At 36.8% G+C, this 16,309-nt stretch overlaps 1 protein-coding gene across 1 annotated transcript in view; it reads left to right on the top strand.

Moving 5' to 3' along the window:
* The window catches only part of plxna3 (plexin A3), a 157,109-nt gene extending 143,616 nt beyond the window's left edge, over positions 1 to 13,493 (top strand). Inside the window, exons 25-32 of the mRNA XM_052563751.1 lie at positions 2,695 to 2,854; positions 3,895 to 3,998; positions 4,115 to 4,211; positions 4,681 to 4,871; positions 5,647 to 5,816; positions 7,343 to 7,555; positions 8,393 to 8,543; positions 9,783 to 13,493. Coding sequence (XP_052419711.1) covers positions 2,695 to 2,854; positions 3,895 to 3,998; positions 4,115 to 4,211; positions 4,681 to 4,871; positions 5,647 to 5,816; positions 7,343 to 7,555; positions 8,393 to 8,543; positions 9,783 to 9,878 — 1,182 coding nt within the window. The 3' untranslated portion in view covers positions 9,879 to 13,493. The remainder of the gene's footprint in view (positions 1 to 2,694; positions 2,855 to 3,894; positions 3,999 to 4,114; positions 4,212 to 4,680; positions 4,872 to 5,646; positions 5,817 to 7,342; positions 7,556 to 8,392; positions 8,544 to 9,782) is intronic.
* Positions 13,494 to 16,309: the final 2,816 nt, after the last annotated feature.

Genomic DNA, 16,309 nt, shown 5'->3' with positions numbered 1-16,309 from the left:
AGCTGTCACCCCTAAAGAGAGGACCCTAGGGGCCGTCCGAAAAGCTGGGGCTCACCTGTAACACAGCGTGTATCTTGATGTATTCATTAGGAGTGTAAATATTTGCCCTCGTTTCGGTTCTTTGTAAAAAAAAAAAAAAAAGTGACACGTCATGAATTATAAATTAGATTGTTCCAGTTCTGAATGCTGATTGGTCCATTTAGCTTAGCATATTTAATTGTATCCCTCTTGATATTTAATTGTGCATGGTAATTTCTGACATATTATTACATTTAGATTGTCTTTGCCATGTCTAGCTCCGTTTTAATGGCTACGTTAATGTGTAGTATTTATCACATAGAGTTGTAATAATAGTAATAGTAATGATAATAAATATTATTATATTTATTCATATATATTTTTTAATATATATTATATATTATGATATCTTAATACATATAATTATTCTAATTTATATAATAATAATTAGTAGTAGTAGAATTTACATACTAATAAAGAATTGTTGCCAGCATAGTATATACTGTATGTGATATGAAATATATATTATAATCATATATCTATATATATTATGTAATATTTATTTAGGTATTAGCCAGCATTTTAATATTGATGCAACCATAGTATTTATGTTATTATCATATATAAATGTTATTAATATATACTATATATAATTCTATATTAGTATAATAATAGTAATCGTGTAACAATGTAATCAATTCAGATTGAGGCAGCAGTCAATACATTTTTATATCCCTAATGTTCATTTAAATGTTTATAGTGAATAAAATGAAGATGTTTTATACAAAAGAGATTTCAAAACTACACTTGTACTCTATGTACTCTTCATTTGAGCATTAAACATCTCCGCTGTGCCAGGAACTCTGCCTGTGGGTGTGTGAACATGTGCTAAAGGACACACTAAAGTCACCTTTACACACACTCATCCTCACACACTCTCTCACACACATACACAGCCAGAGACGAGAACTGATCTTTATGGTGTTAAGCTTTCGTAAAACCCTCATTTCCTCCAAGCTCTGAGTTTCAACCCAATCCCGCTACTAAACCAACACCGGATGTCCTAAATATAGCTGGGCTCCGTCTCCGAGAGAATTCCGTAATTTACTGTGTAATTGGGTTTTAATCACAAACTCCTCGCGTGTGAGCCGCGGCTGGAGGGGAGGAATTGCCAAGAGCTAATGATCAGCGAGTAGCCGCGATTATAGATGCACAGTCGCGCACCAGTGCCAGCTGCATTGTTTTAATCACACGATTAACGCGGCCCAAGCGCACAAAAGCTATTCTCATGAATTTATATGGACTGTTGTCACGGTGTGAATGGAGATATATCAAAGCATCGGCTTCATAATAAACGCTCGGCTCTTTAATGTAACTGGTCTGCCTGTTTATGAAGCTGTTATTTGTATGTGTTACTCACTCGATAAGTGCTGAGGGCTGTTTTTATGATTTTGCTTATGCTACTGGCTGCATAAATAAGCTGATGCACACATTCTACAGCTTGTCTTGTTTATTTTATCAAAGCTATATGGCTGCATGACGGTTTTATTGCTTTATGAAGGCTTTACCATAGTAACTATGGCAAAAAATAAATATGTAAAGTACATTCATACAGTAAAAGATTCATTTATAAACTGACAGAATTAAATGTACAATGTTACTACGTTTTATTTCGACATGGTCATAATTAATCTCATGATTTGTGACCAATGTCGAAATAATGTCAAATTCTGTGCATTTAAACACACATTAATTTATTTACTTTTTTCTCTGAAATTTCTGCTGAACAGTTCCTCGTCTGTCATTGGTCAGTCAGACCAATATTACCGCCCCCAAAGTCACACCACTGGTTGAGTCAGTGTTGCTGTGTCATAAACTATAAATAAACAGATCAATATTGTGTTAGCACTTAAAACATTAATGATGTCAAATTCTGTAAATTTTAACTTATTTGTTTGTTCATTTACTTTTTTCCCTAAAATTTCTGCTGAACACTTCTTTGTCTGTCATTGGTCAGTCAAACCAAAAGTCATGCCATTAGTTGACTCAATGTTGCTGTGTTGTTGGTTAGGCTGATAAAAAGAAACAGATCAATATTTTGTTAGCACAACATATTCTGGGGAATAAACCTATAAATGTCTTTCTTATGGTTGTCTCTGCATATTAAACTGAGTGTTTTAACATCAAAAAGATTACACATTTCAGCGTAAAGTATCTTTTTACCTTCAGACATGTCATATGAATCCTAGTTTGTGGCCGGATCAATCGCCTCTTGCCGTTTGTTTTTATCGATCTGTGACCGTTTTATCAAAACCTGAGTGTTTCACATATTCGGAATACCGCTTTGCAGGCGGATAAATATTTCACCATTGACACAACAGTTAAAGTTGAGATGGCTATTATGATAAATCAGGCCGAGGCATGAAACAGGATCCCGATCAATCTTTGATAAGCTGGCAGAGCCGGACCAAATAGAGCTGTAGAGTGTATTAAAAAAATGTGATGTGACCTTTCGACAGCCTCTTAAGTCCATGTGTATGTTAGTGTGTGTGGCCTGCCACTAGATTTTAATGGAGACGTGTTTTGGTGGCTTTGCTGGTCATCTTGTTGATCAATACTGCCATGTTTTCTATTGTTGCTAATGTTATCCCGGATCTCTGTGTTGTTCTGTCACAGACGCTCATGTGTATTCCTCCGGAGGGAGAGGCCGGTACAGAAATCCCTGTTAAGGTGCTAAACTGTGACACGATCACTCAGGTGAAGGACAAGCTGCTAGATGCTGTTTACAAAGGCATCCCATACTCACAGCGCCCACAGGCCGACGACATGGACCTGGGTAAAGAACTCACCGCCTGTGTCTGAGTCTGTCTGTCTGTCCTGCCATGTTTATCTGTCTGTCTTAGGGCTTATATAGACTAGTCGAGTAGTCGAGTGATCGACTACTTCAACCATTAGTCGGCGCTGTCAGAAACAATCGACTACTCGAGCATGCATTAACCATAATGCATACAAAGAGTTTGCAAGTACGACGTGAATTTTAGGATTACAATATTGCGTGTAGCTGTAACTTTCTATGACCTTATCTATGTTGCATGTAAAATTAAAATATGTAAATAGGAGTGTGCCTGAAGTCGAATACCTTATTCCGAATGGCATGGCTAATGGCTTCAAAAACGAATAACAGCCAATCAAACAGCCGCGCTGCCCGTTAGTCTCTCAAAAAACAGTTATTTCTGGTCAAAAACCAGAAAATGTGCGCATTGAATTGATCGAGTCGTGTTCAAATGATTTTGTGATTGTTACAGCTACAAATACTGGCTGTTTCATGAAAATGTAAATATGTAATGTCATAATGGTTTTGACAATTATATATGTAATTGCTGCATAAGGCTATGAATTAATAAGCGTTTATTGCTAAAAAAAAAAAAGTAACTTGAGTATTTTTTTATTATAAAAAATTGACTACTAGAAATCAGTAGTCGTACAACCCCTTGTCTGTGTCTGTCTGTCTATCTATCTATTTATCTCTCTCTCTCTGTCTGTCTGTCTGCTGTTTTCTGTCAGTTCAATACACTAGGCTTCACAAACCTTCTTTTTCTATTTGTGTAATATAATTCCACGCCACCTGAGTGACCTTTTGTTAAAAAGTCAGTTTTTGACAGTTATTACATTTTTAAGAACGATTATGAAAACGATTCAGTTTTTTAAGAAAAGCATCCACTTGTGAATTGTGCACAGTGCGAAGACCTGTAAAGAGAATCAATTTTGACATTGTGTGGACTATTAGAGAGAAAGTACAGAGAACGATGCATACATTTTACCTTTGATACTCCAGAAACATCATCCAAGACTATTGTGTTCACTGTTCTCGTCCAGAATGGCGGCAGGGTCGACTGACCAGAATCATCCTCCAGGATGAAGACGTCACCACAAAGATCGAGAGCGACTGGAAGAGACTGAACACGCTGGCGCACTACCAGGTTAAACAACGTTTCCTGGCAGCTGCTCCGTTTATGTTATGCAAATTTGCAAATGCTTGTCGTGTACTGGACAAAAATGGAGATGCTTTTTTTATAGTTCTCATTTTTGATATCAGGTGACAGATGGGTCTTTGGTGGCTTTGGTTCAGAAGCAAGTATCCGCTTACAACATCGCCAACTCCTTCACGTTCACTCGCTCTCTCAGTCGATACGGTAAGCCTCAGTCTCTGGGATCGCTTTACGCCACACAATCTTCGGCTTTAGCCATGTTTGTTGAATATATCATTGATTCTTCCAGCATTTTGTGTCATGCCACTTGCAGCATGTTTGGCTCAAATGGGAATCTTAGATCTTTTCACCAGCCATTCAATCAAATAACACACACTGTAGACTGTGTTTCAATCTACGTAAACTGCACATTTGGATATCATAGACATGCTCTCAATGTTTAAGATGTCTAACTAACTGTAAGATGATCCATTTCAGTCATTATGATGTTTATTTAGACATCTATACTTGAAGACAGTAAACGCTGATTCGGCTCACTAGGCTTGGAGACACAGCTATTAGAAAGATAATGATTCAAAAACAGTTTAGATGTACAGACTAAGATATGTAAACTCCAATGCACTGTCAAGAAGCAGATTGAAGAACATGCTGATTTGGATTGTACTGTACATAGAGAGCCTGCTGAGGACGTCTAGCAGTCCAGACAGCCTTCGATCCAGGGCTCCCATGATCACACCTGACCAAGAGACAGGCACCAAACTCTGGCACCTGGTGAAGAACCATGAGCACGCAGACCAGCGGGAGGGAGACCGTGGGAGCAAGATGGTGTCTGAGATTTACCTCACACGCTTACTGGCTACCAAGGTACTTAAACATCGTTCTACACAAGAAACGTATGTTTTTTTTTAATGCAATAAACCACTCAATACAGTATGCTTTGCAGTGTTTTTCCATAGTTAAAAAATCATTTACTCACCCTAACATCAACTGTTAACAAAAAAAAAACTCAGGTTATTTTTAGATAATTTCAAATATTTGTATTCAGCGAGGATGCATTAAATTGATTAAAGGTGACCGTAAATCATTTTTTATATTTTTATTACATTGTAAAATAGATTCAAATAGAAAAGTTATTTTCAGTTGTAATTCTAACATTACAATATTACTGTTTTTAGCATATTTGTTATTAAATAAAAACTTGGGGAGCCTTCTTTCAAAAAGGCTTGAAGAATCTTCAGAATTGAAGATTATTAGTAAATAACTTCAATTTGGTCTTCGCACACAAATAAATGGCATGGTTATTTTGAAATTGTCATTGTACAGTATGTCAAAAATGTGTCATTTCGTATTCGTATAGCTTTAGTACAAGAATACTGTCAGTAAATGTTTTCGTAAAAAAAAGAAAAAAGTTACTTTTTTGCAGTTAATTATTTGTAAATTATAAAGCGGACTGCTAATAAAAAGTTGTTACAATCCATTCATTCAATAATTTAACTAAAAGAATAATTTGACATCCATAACATTAAAGATTTAAAACCTCACAATTAGCATTTTCTTTTTCAATAAAATGTGAATAGTGCCTCAAAACACTTGATGTGACTCCAAGCATGTTGTAAACTCTCATGTGTTATGTTTTTAGGGCACTCTGCAGAAGTTTGTGGACGATCTTTTTGAGACGGTGTTCAGCACGGCCCATCGTGGCAGCGCTCTCCCGCTGGCCATCAAATACATGTTTGATTTCCTGGATGAGCAAGCAGACAAGAGACAGATCACCGACCCGGACGTACGGCACACCTGGAAGAGCAACTGGTGAGATACGAAGCTCTTCCTGTCTTTGACCCAGAGATGCTCACAAGTCTCTGAGCTAGAGTCCAAGTCAAGTCTCAAGTCTCTGAGCTAGAGTCCAAGTCAAGTCTCAAGTCTCTGAGCTAGAGTCCAAGTCAAGTCTCAAGTCTCTGAGCTAGAGTCCAAGTCAAGTCTCAAGTCTCTTTATTATATTAAGTCTCTGGTTATAATAAATGTTGCATCACGTACAGCGACCCATCCAAGCTGCTTAGAACACTGCATAGCTATATATAAGGAATTCAAAGCATGTAATATGTTATTATGACAACTCTATCTATTAGCATACAATATCAACTTTGATTTTGGTATATAATCAGTGTAAACAGGCTATTACAACATGACAAAAACACCAAGAATGCTTTACTTTTAAGTTAATATCTGTATTTTGCATTTATGGATTCAGTAATGGCCTTCTGTCTGTCCTGGCTGTATAGCTGCACACCTCTTGTCTGGCTTAAGAATGAACAAAGCTACGCTGACTTATGTTATTCATACAATACCTACTCACAAATAAACATCAAAAACAAAGCCGGCTGCAATGAATTTCTGTGCAAAACAGCTTTTACTACAAACACTTCCACACAAGAACATTGTTATCACACAAGAACATTTTGATAGAGAACCAAAAATATTTAAAGTAGATAAAATTAGAATAAATAAAATGGAAATTACTACTATTACTACTGTAAACTTTGCAAATAGGACATCAGCCCCTTCAAGTCAATGAACAATAACAAAGTGGGCTGCAATGAATATCTGTGCAAAACGTCATGGCTCCGCTCCTACCCAATGACAGAGGCACGCAGGTTTTTTTTTCAACTGGAGTACTCACGTGAAGGATGCATGCACAACTAATAACTAATATCATCACGCTATAAAGGGTTGGCCTGCGCTGGGTGCGCCCCTCCCCCTATAACTGTTCTGTCTCGCGGAGGAGCTCATTTGTGCGCATCTGTGTGAAACACGCGCTCTGAAACACGCATAGGAAAAAAGAGCGACAGAAAGAACGGCTCCCCTCCAGCCGTGACTCGGCTCTCATCGTTCATGTTTATGAGCCGTTCAAAAGAATCGGTTCGTTCGCGAACGTCACAACTCTAACAGCGAGCTCATCTGACGTTTACTAAAAATTAACATTGTTCACGAGTCCCGGAGCTCGAGTCCGAGTCGAGTCTGAAGTCTTTCGAGGACGAGTCTCAAGTCGAGTCTGAAGTCACTGTTTGTGCGACTTAAGTCGCACTCGAGTCCGAGTCTCAAACTCGAGTCCCCATCTCTGCTTTGACCTCATATTCGGCAGCATCTGTTTGGATTGTTTTAAAGCCCTGTTGGTTTGCCAGTTCAGTTCCATTTGTTTCAGGAACGCAGCACGCTCTCAGTGCAATTGAAAAAGAATGTACTTTAGTGCGATTCAAGACAGACCACAATCACTATAAAGCTTTTTTGACATAATCAGATTTGAATGTACTGTGTCTCTCTCTTTCTTTCTAATCCAGCCTTCCTCTGCGGTTTTGGGTCAACGTGATCAAAAACCCTCAGTTTGTCTTTGACATCCACAAGAACAGCATTACAGATGCCTGTCTGTCAGTGGTGGCTCAGACCTTCATGGACTCCTGCTCGACGTCTGAGCATCGTCTGGGCAAAGACTCTCCGTCAAACAAGCTCCTCTATGCTAAAGACATCCCGAACTACAAGAGCTGGGTGGAGAGGTACTGACACATGCCTCAAAATACCACGGACTTGATCTGATTGGTATAGCCTAGTAAACACCTTGAAAGATCGTACTTTAGGTTTAAAACTTGCTAGGATACTGATTTTTTGTTCATGCAAAAATGACAATTCTGTCATTATTTACTCACCTTCAAGTTGTTCCAAGCCTGTGTGAGTTTCTTTCTTCTGTTGAGCACTACAACAACAAAAATATATTTTGAAGAGTATGGGTAACCAAACAGTTGCTGGTAGCCATTGACTTATATAATATGGAAAAAAAAATACTATGGAGGTTAGTGGCTGCCATCTTTAACCAGGGCTATTATAGTTAACTAAAACAATAGCAAACATTTTGCTACTTGAAATAAACTGATAGAAAATATGTAAAAACATTCAAATATATAAAATTTTATTTCAGTTAGATGCAGAGGAAACATTTATTTATATTAAGTTTGAATTGAGTTTGAATAAAATAACTAACACTTTTATAAAATTATAAAAAAAAATTGTATTTAAAAATATATTGAAAATGACAGATATACACAACATTGCTAAAATTAACTAAAATAAAAAAATGTAATATTCATACAACTAAAATAGTGTCTCGGTGATACTAAAATAAATCATGTTAGCAATAATAATAATGTACTTGCTTTAGTAGGTGCCAGTTTATAGTAATTTACACACTACAGTCTTTTATAGGCAGCATAAACTCAAATAAATCAATGTAGTTTTCATTTTCTCCAGTAGATTAACTCCAAACTCTTCATTTGCAATATGAAGTAGATGATTTTTAACCAGGGTGTGTGTGTGTGTGTGTGTGTGTTTTCACCAAGATATTACCGAGACATCAGCAAGATGCCAAGTATCAGCGATCAGGACATGGATGCCTATCTAGTAGAGCAGTCCCGTCTCCATGGCAACGAGTTCAACACACTGAGCGCGCTCAGTGAACTGTACTTCTACATCAACAAGTACAAGGAAGAGGTGAGACCTGGGACTCTATTTTACATCCCGTTCTAAACGTTACACGTTTACGCTTACTGTAACCGGTATACTAGCATGCCAAGAGTCAAGTTTTTGGAGGGGTTTAAGTATAAAGTGGTTGGTTTTTTTAGTTTGTGAGATAAGTGTCATCTCTAATAAACTAGTATTCAGTCAGCTATCAATCCAAAAACACCCAATTTCAGATATTTTTTTAATGATAAGTATACTTAATCAAATATGTGTGTGTGTGTATATATATATATATATATATATATATATATATATATATAAATATATACAATAATGCAAATAATTATAAAAGCAGTTTAATATATTTAAATAATAAGCATACTTATTAAATTTTACATATTTAATATATATAATTTTACTAATAAAAATATTGATATTTAATAAAAAAATAATAATGTGATTTATATATTTATTAAATTTCAGCAAAAATGTGAATGCAGTACAGAATATACAGAGCTGGGTAGTAACCAATTACATTTAATCTGGATAATAATCAGATTCCAAAAATGAAGTACTTGTAATTAGATTAAATTGCATTTTATAATGTATTGTTTAATGCACTTCATGTTGGAAATAACAACAAATAGAATATATTTTCTTACTCTTTGAATTTGTATATCAATATGGTACAAGATTATCCCATTTAAATCAATGTGGAAAAACAAGATATGTCAAAAGCAATCTAAAAGGTATCTAAAAGTAGTCTGATTAGCATATTAAACAACAATGTATAAATATTAAATGTGATTTTTTTGTATGTAAATAATGTGTGTATAAAGTATATAACGTATGTACTATTTGAAGTAGAAGTTGAGTAATTTTGTGAAAAATAAAGATTAAAAATTATGCAAACATTTGATTCATACTGTTGTGCAGTAGGCACTAATTTCAGGGATGCAGAGAAGCATTTAAATCAAAAAGTTTGTAAGATCATGAGAAACATAAGCCCTGGTGGTGTTTGTGCAAATTGCCATAATGGTAGTTTAAAGATGCACATGAGATCTGAATTGAAATGCAAATGTTGTTTCAGTATTAGTGGTTTGATCTTGACGAATGTGCGGCGCTGTATCTGATGAGTTTATTTATCATTGTCATTATGAACTCCAGTGGGCGTCCGCAAACTCTCACGCTCAGAACGATGTCGAATATTGAATTATTACATGGGTTCGGCCTTCAGTTAATGGCCTCTTCCTCTCTTCCTCCTCTCAGATTTTGACTGCACTGGACAGAGACGGTTACTGTCGCAAACACAAGCTACGACACAAACTGGAACAAGCCATTAACCTGATGTCTGGCAGCAGCTGAGGACGGTGACGGATTGGACGGGACGGGAGGGGAAGCGTTCAGGGGGTCTGGGGGGAGGGTTAGGACTGAATTGATGGAGTCTGGCGGACCGAACCCATGTCAGAACATCCACAGCTTGTGCTAACAGAAGATGAGGCTAAAACACTGGACAATCAACTCTAAAGGAACCACAGCACAGCATACGAAGCCCAATGTTTTTCTGGACCAGAACCTGTACACCCAAACGCCCGCACTCCCTAATGCCCAGACTGAATGCCGTTCATATCGGCCTGCCTAACAAACTATTCAACACGGACTACTGTGGATCAGATACATTCCAATGAGGAAAGGTGCATGTGCTCTTGCCTTGGAAGCCAAATTGCCAAGATAGTGCCATGGAAGAAAATATCTGACTTTCTGGGAGAGAAAAGCAGCAACATATTTTAGTAATGCATTCGGCGGGCAATCTGAAAACAGTTCTTCATATCGACCTTCAGAGAGATGCCTCTAAAACAATCACAATTGTACAACGAGCTCCATTAACGGAAATGAAGATATTTATATCGGAATGAATCAATAATGGAGACCAAATGCATTATGGGTAGTGTTGAGGCTGGGTGGAATGGGAGGAACCTTCTCCTCCTCGTCTCGAAATTGCCATAGACATATAAAAGCGCCTTTTCTCTCGTTTTCGTTCTTTTTTTGTGATTACGGGCCAAATGGACCTCTAGTTGTCAAGAGGTATGGATCAGCATCCTTTGAAGCTTGCCTTTTCGTTGCGTCCAGATATGACTCCCTGAACCCTTGTTGAAATGTACCCCAGAATAGGGGTGGGGGCATTTCTGCTCCCCTTGCTTTTTTGTACACCGCTGTGTTACTGTGAGGTTTGGAGTGTTTACTCGGATTCTGTGGTTCTTCTCCAAGACTGCGTTGGCGAGGGCCGTGTTTTGTCCCTTGATGACAGGCATCTTTAATGTAGTAGATCCATCTAGAGCAATAACTCTCAGATTTACCTGCAAGCCATGAGTTGAGTTCCCTGTGTGTTCAGATTCACCGTCCTGACTCTAAATTATCAATGTTAGCAGTTGGCAAGTCACGCTGTTTTTCATTTCCCTGTTGTTGTTCCGTCCAAATGGCAGCCAAAACGTGTTCACAATGCCAAGCACAACGAAGGGACGACAGTTCCAACTTTGATTGTTTTCTCGCCGTTTCAGCAGGCCAATGCAATTTTTGACACAGAAGTCCGCAGCTAGACAAATTCGTTCGTTCTTCAGTCGTCCCCCGTACAACCTTATCAAGGTTCCTGCTTGATCGATTATAACGATTGTGTCGATTCTGTCTGTATACACAAACAATAAGGCCTTAAGTCATTTCCTCTTCTCTTTATCGGAATTTTCTCATCTCCGTGACTGCAGCGGTGGCATCGCCCTCTGCTGCCACGGAGGTGAAATGCAAACCGTTATATTCCAGGTACTCTAATTGTGATACGTCCGTGAATTTCAAAGTACTCTCAGCTGTTTTCTATTCCTTGCTATATGTGGTTCTGAGTTCTGCCCTGTCTAGTTGCGTATCGATTGTGTTTTTGTGTTGCGTAAAATCACTGAGAATGTACAGCATGAATAACTAAGCATATCTTGCAAAAATCTTTGCCTCATTATACGTTTCAATTTTAAAAACAAAATACCTTCAGACGATCACAGCCCAGGACTACAGGGAGAACTATTTGCTTTCAACATAGTCTTTAAAATGTAAAAAACCTTCTTCACCAAGGTCAGTTCTATCAAACAAACAACAATCGTAATGTTGGATCATTAAAACAGTAGGGAAATCCATCCGGGCCTTATTAGTTGAGTTTGAATAAAGATATTCAATGACCATCAAAGTGATCATGAACCTTTGAATACATCTTACGTCGATGGATTTTTCCCATTCTTACCCTGTGGTATTGGATTTGCTAATAACTATTAATCGTTATTGCCTTAGTTTGGCTACAAAAGAACAACTTTTGGTTAAGTAGCTCTAAACCCCATCCCGCAGAATCATGGTTTGAAAACTTGTGCATTTCAATTGCAAAATGTATCTGGATATTTTAAACTCTCGTTGAATGTAATTAAACCTGCCTTTGGATTTGGATGGGATTATAAGATTCCCCGTTCATCATCAAAAGCCAAATTTTTGTTGTTGGAATTGTGAAGGCAGGATGTTTTGAACTAAATGTGGGGCTCATTAACATATGAAAAAGTTGCAGGGTGATAATTAAGCAGAATCTTTTTGAACATTGGTTTGTTTTTCTCTGTTGGGGGAATGGGGTCAGCTCATGAATCTGGTTCAGTTATGGCATTTCAACCTCTTGCAACACGATACATCAGGAATTACGGCCTGTTTGCCAAAGCTGCGTCGTCAGCAATGCAGTGCGAACCCAATATCCAACGTCTGGAACAAACCACTTTGAGAAATGAAATGCACTCATAAATCTACGTTTAAAAAGCTGAAAACTAAACATCAGTGGTTGAATTTTTTTGATTTAGCACCTCTTGGTTGAAACCACACCGTCAGGTTTACATCTGATTTTTCTATACTGTGAGTAAAAGCCAAACGTACTGTGCGGGAAGTGGACTTAGCTTGGTCGCGTACATACTGCCTGTAAGATAACTCTGACTATCGTTAAGTGCAACTGCCCACCGGGGTGTTTTTAGGTAGACTGGTGAAGACAGAGCTAACACTAACGATGCCTCGGCCGATAGCCATATATCAGAAATCGCCTGTTTCGTTTCGTACAGCAGAACTCAGAGCCAAATGAGGCGCTTTGCGGTTTGTTTTCTTCGTGTGGTGAAACGGCATACTCTTAAAAGCACCTGTAACTTGTGAGGAACGGAGCGGAGTGAGTGGAAAAATAACTGTGGTGTTTTTTCAGTAGATACAGTAGAAGAAAATGTCTGTTTTAGATCCATAACTACATTTCAGTCAATGTTCTAGTTATAAAAGAAGAAGAAAAAAAAACATTTTGTCTCAGATGAATTAATTCTAATTTATTTGTTGGTTTGTCTCTTTATCCCAAATGTTTTAATCAATTTTATTGTAACAGACTTGTTTACAGTTTCAGAAATATATGGAGTTTATTAACGTGTCTGGAGAGCTTTGTGACGACTGGTTGATTGGATGACTGGTTAATGGGCAACTGCTATGCCTAGTCCTTAATTCTATATAAATATATAAATATATTTTGTATAATTATTGGACTGAAATGTTTTTTTTTTTTTTTTTTTTATTTAGTTTAAATTATTGTTTTAATACCATTTTAATGCGTTAAGAAGTTTGAGGGAATTGTGAGAATGAGTCTAAAACGCTGGCTGCAATGAAGTGTTTTGTATATATTTGCACCATTTTTTTTTTTTTACTCTGTGCGAAGTTTTTGAAAGATTGGATTCTAACTTAATGTTTAAAGGACAAGCATGGTGGTGTTTTTTTTTGTTTTTTTTTGCTAATTAAAAGATATGTGGATGATGCTGTATATTTCTTGAATGTTTTTTTTTTTTCAGTTGTTTTTTGTATATATATAATCATCTGCAAGGACTATTTTGTCTCAAGAGCTTGATGTTTTCATTCAAATAAAGACAAGTGTCTCAGTGAAACCTACGCACTTCTGGACTCGGATAAACAGTACTTTGATCTTTTTGAATGTACACTGCAATAACACCGAAACAAATAGGACTAATTATTTTCTGCATTGTTTCATTTTCTTACAAACCATTTTGCAATTGGAAAGGCAGTTATGTTAGATTGCACCCAAATGAGTTGGCCATCACCTGCAGACATGTATATCTGAACAGAGGAATACAGATTGAAAATGGATGTGTGTTAATCAGACACAGCATGACACTTTCCCCAGTGACAAGTTATTTATCTGTCCACAATGAAGGCAAAATTGCTGCATGATGCAGCAAAATCACAGCTAATCAGAACATATTCACGTATTTATATTCGTGAAAACCATGATACAGTACCATTTGAAAGTTTAAGTAGGATTTTCTTTTATACTTTTATTGAGCAAGGACATATAAAAATTGTTCCAAATTGAGAGCAAAAACAACTATGTTAAAAATAATTGTATTTTATACAAGAAATGCTGTTCTTTTGAACTTTCTCTTCATCAGAGAATCTTTTCTTTTCTTTTTTATTTATGGTTTTCACAAAAATACTTTTGGAAATATTTGTGATTTTCCGACATTAATGTTGAGTATCAAATCAGCATATTAGAATGATTTCTGAAGGATTGTGTGACACTGAAAATGGCTTCCGAAAATTCAACTTTGCATCACAGGAATAAATTCGATTTTAAAATTCATTAAAATAGAAAACGGTTATTTCAAATGTTTTATACATCACAAATAATTCTGTTTTGATGTGTTTGTCCAATGAATTAAGCCTTGTGTGCATAAGAGACTTCTTTCAAAAGAAAAAAAATAATTTCAATTAAAATTTTGAAAAACCACATTCATTAGCTCATTTTAAAAGGTCGTGCAGCATAGTGATAGGCTTTATTCCAGGCAGTCTATAAATTAATATGATTAGATGATTAATAATACTATGACATTTAAACTTTTCGTTATTTTTTAATGTCATTTGTCCATGTGTTTAATTTATAGGTAGGTAAAATGGGATTTTGGACTTCACTGTGAGCAGAACTAACCCAGAACAACATGACAGAAATAGAAAAAAAAATTTGTACAAAGTTAAACTCAACTCTCCAACACTTATTGAAAATGAAAGACGGCTGGTCACTTTGTAATGGCAAATCACCATAACCTTGTGAACATAGCTTTTCCTAGGCATGTAACCTTTCAAGATGCATGCTAACGAACCTGCCTTAAAGTTGTCTTGTTTGCGTTCCATTAATTAGGACTGATTAGATCAAAGTGGTTTAGCCACAGGCCAGGATCTGAACCAGATCAGACAGAGACTTCAGTCTTGAGGTAATTATAAAATGACAGGTAACACTCTATACATATTCATACGCTAATTTACATGTTCTTATCTTAGCCAGCTTTTATTTTGGGTGGAAGGAGGGATTTTTGCGAGTCGGGTCAAGCTAACATCTACAGTCTTCAACCCTGGAGAGATGAAACAGACTTTTATCAGTTGACTATGATGGATCTCGCTGAGCTGAACTCAACTGCTCTCTCTCATTTAGAGAGAATGCAAGGCTGCTGCTGTTTCAAGTAATGTCAAATTACTGTATAGCGCTCTGAATGGCGGTCCTTATGGCATAATGACTGCTCTTGGTAAAGTTATTTCAGGAGTAATTTTAGTAAAACTCCAGCTTGGATGAATTAGCCGGAACATGTCATTCGTTCTTGGAAGCAGGAATTACGTGCAATTATTCCACCAGTGTGATGACCAGCGACGTCCTCTGTTTATGAAAGACGTCAATCTGTCTGTTCAATCTGCTGTGAACATGATGCATGATTTGTTTGCAAATCTGTGGCATCTCCTCTTTTTTTTTTTTTTTTTTTTTTTTTTTTTAGCCGGCTGATATTTTGGATAGACAAAGCATCAATAGTAGAATATTTATGCCACTGAGAAGGTGCAACATCTGAAGGGGATAAACAGAGAGCTGCTGAGATGAACGGAAGAGCTGCTCCCACAAACAAAAAGGAAGGATTACAGAAATAGAGAGAAGATGAAAAAAGCGCGCAGGCAAAAGGCAGGCCGCCTCTGGGGTGCAGAGCGTCTAAATAAATAATGCATACTGATGGGGGGGCTCATTAACCCAGCTCTCTCAATTCTGAGGGGACATGAAATGTGTTCCTGCGTTGCATGACTACACATCTGCATCAGCATGACACACTTTGTCTCATAAACACACCTCCAGCATGTAAATCAGGCAGTCTTGAAGATGTCAAGGCACCAAAGCAACGACATTCTTCATTATGGATTCATTTCAGTAGTTAGTAGTGTTTACCAAGGTAAGCATGATTACATTATACCTCGTAATTAAGGTTAGGGGTTTAAATAAACCTCTAACTCAAAGTAACAAACCTAAGAATAGAATTAAAATAACCGACAACCTCATTTCCGGGGAACATGCCTTTTATAAAGAAATAAGGAACACAAAACCATTCAATTGACTTCTGTGCCTTAAGTTAATTTAATAATACAGAAGTCACATTGAGATATTATTAAAGAAACCTTATGATTTTCATGATTCCTAAAATAATTAAGTTGAAAAGTTTGGGGTCAGTATGATTATTATAGTTATTTTATTTATTTTTTTCGTTTTTTAAGTCTCTCCTGTTCACCATGTTCATCATTGATTAAAGACAAAAATGTTGGGAAATATTATTACAAATTAAAATATTTTTTTTATTTGAATATATTTGAAAAGGTAATTTGACCCTTTGATGCAAAGATGAATTTATTACTCAGCAGGTATTACTCCAGTCTGTCACATG

The sequence above is a fragment of the Carassius gibelio genome, chromosome B8 (assembly GCF_023724105.1).
Source record: "Carassius gibelio isolate Cgi1373 ecotype wild population from Czech Republic chromosome B8, carGib1.2-hapl.c, whole genome shotgun sequence".
NCBI lineage: Eukaryota > Metazoa > Chordata > Actinopteri > Cypriniformes > Cyprinidae > Carassius > Carassius gibelio.
The sequence above is the reverse complement of the archived record's forward strand: the minus strand, read 5'-3'. Positions and strand labels throughout refer to the sequence as shown.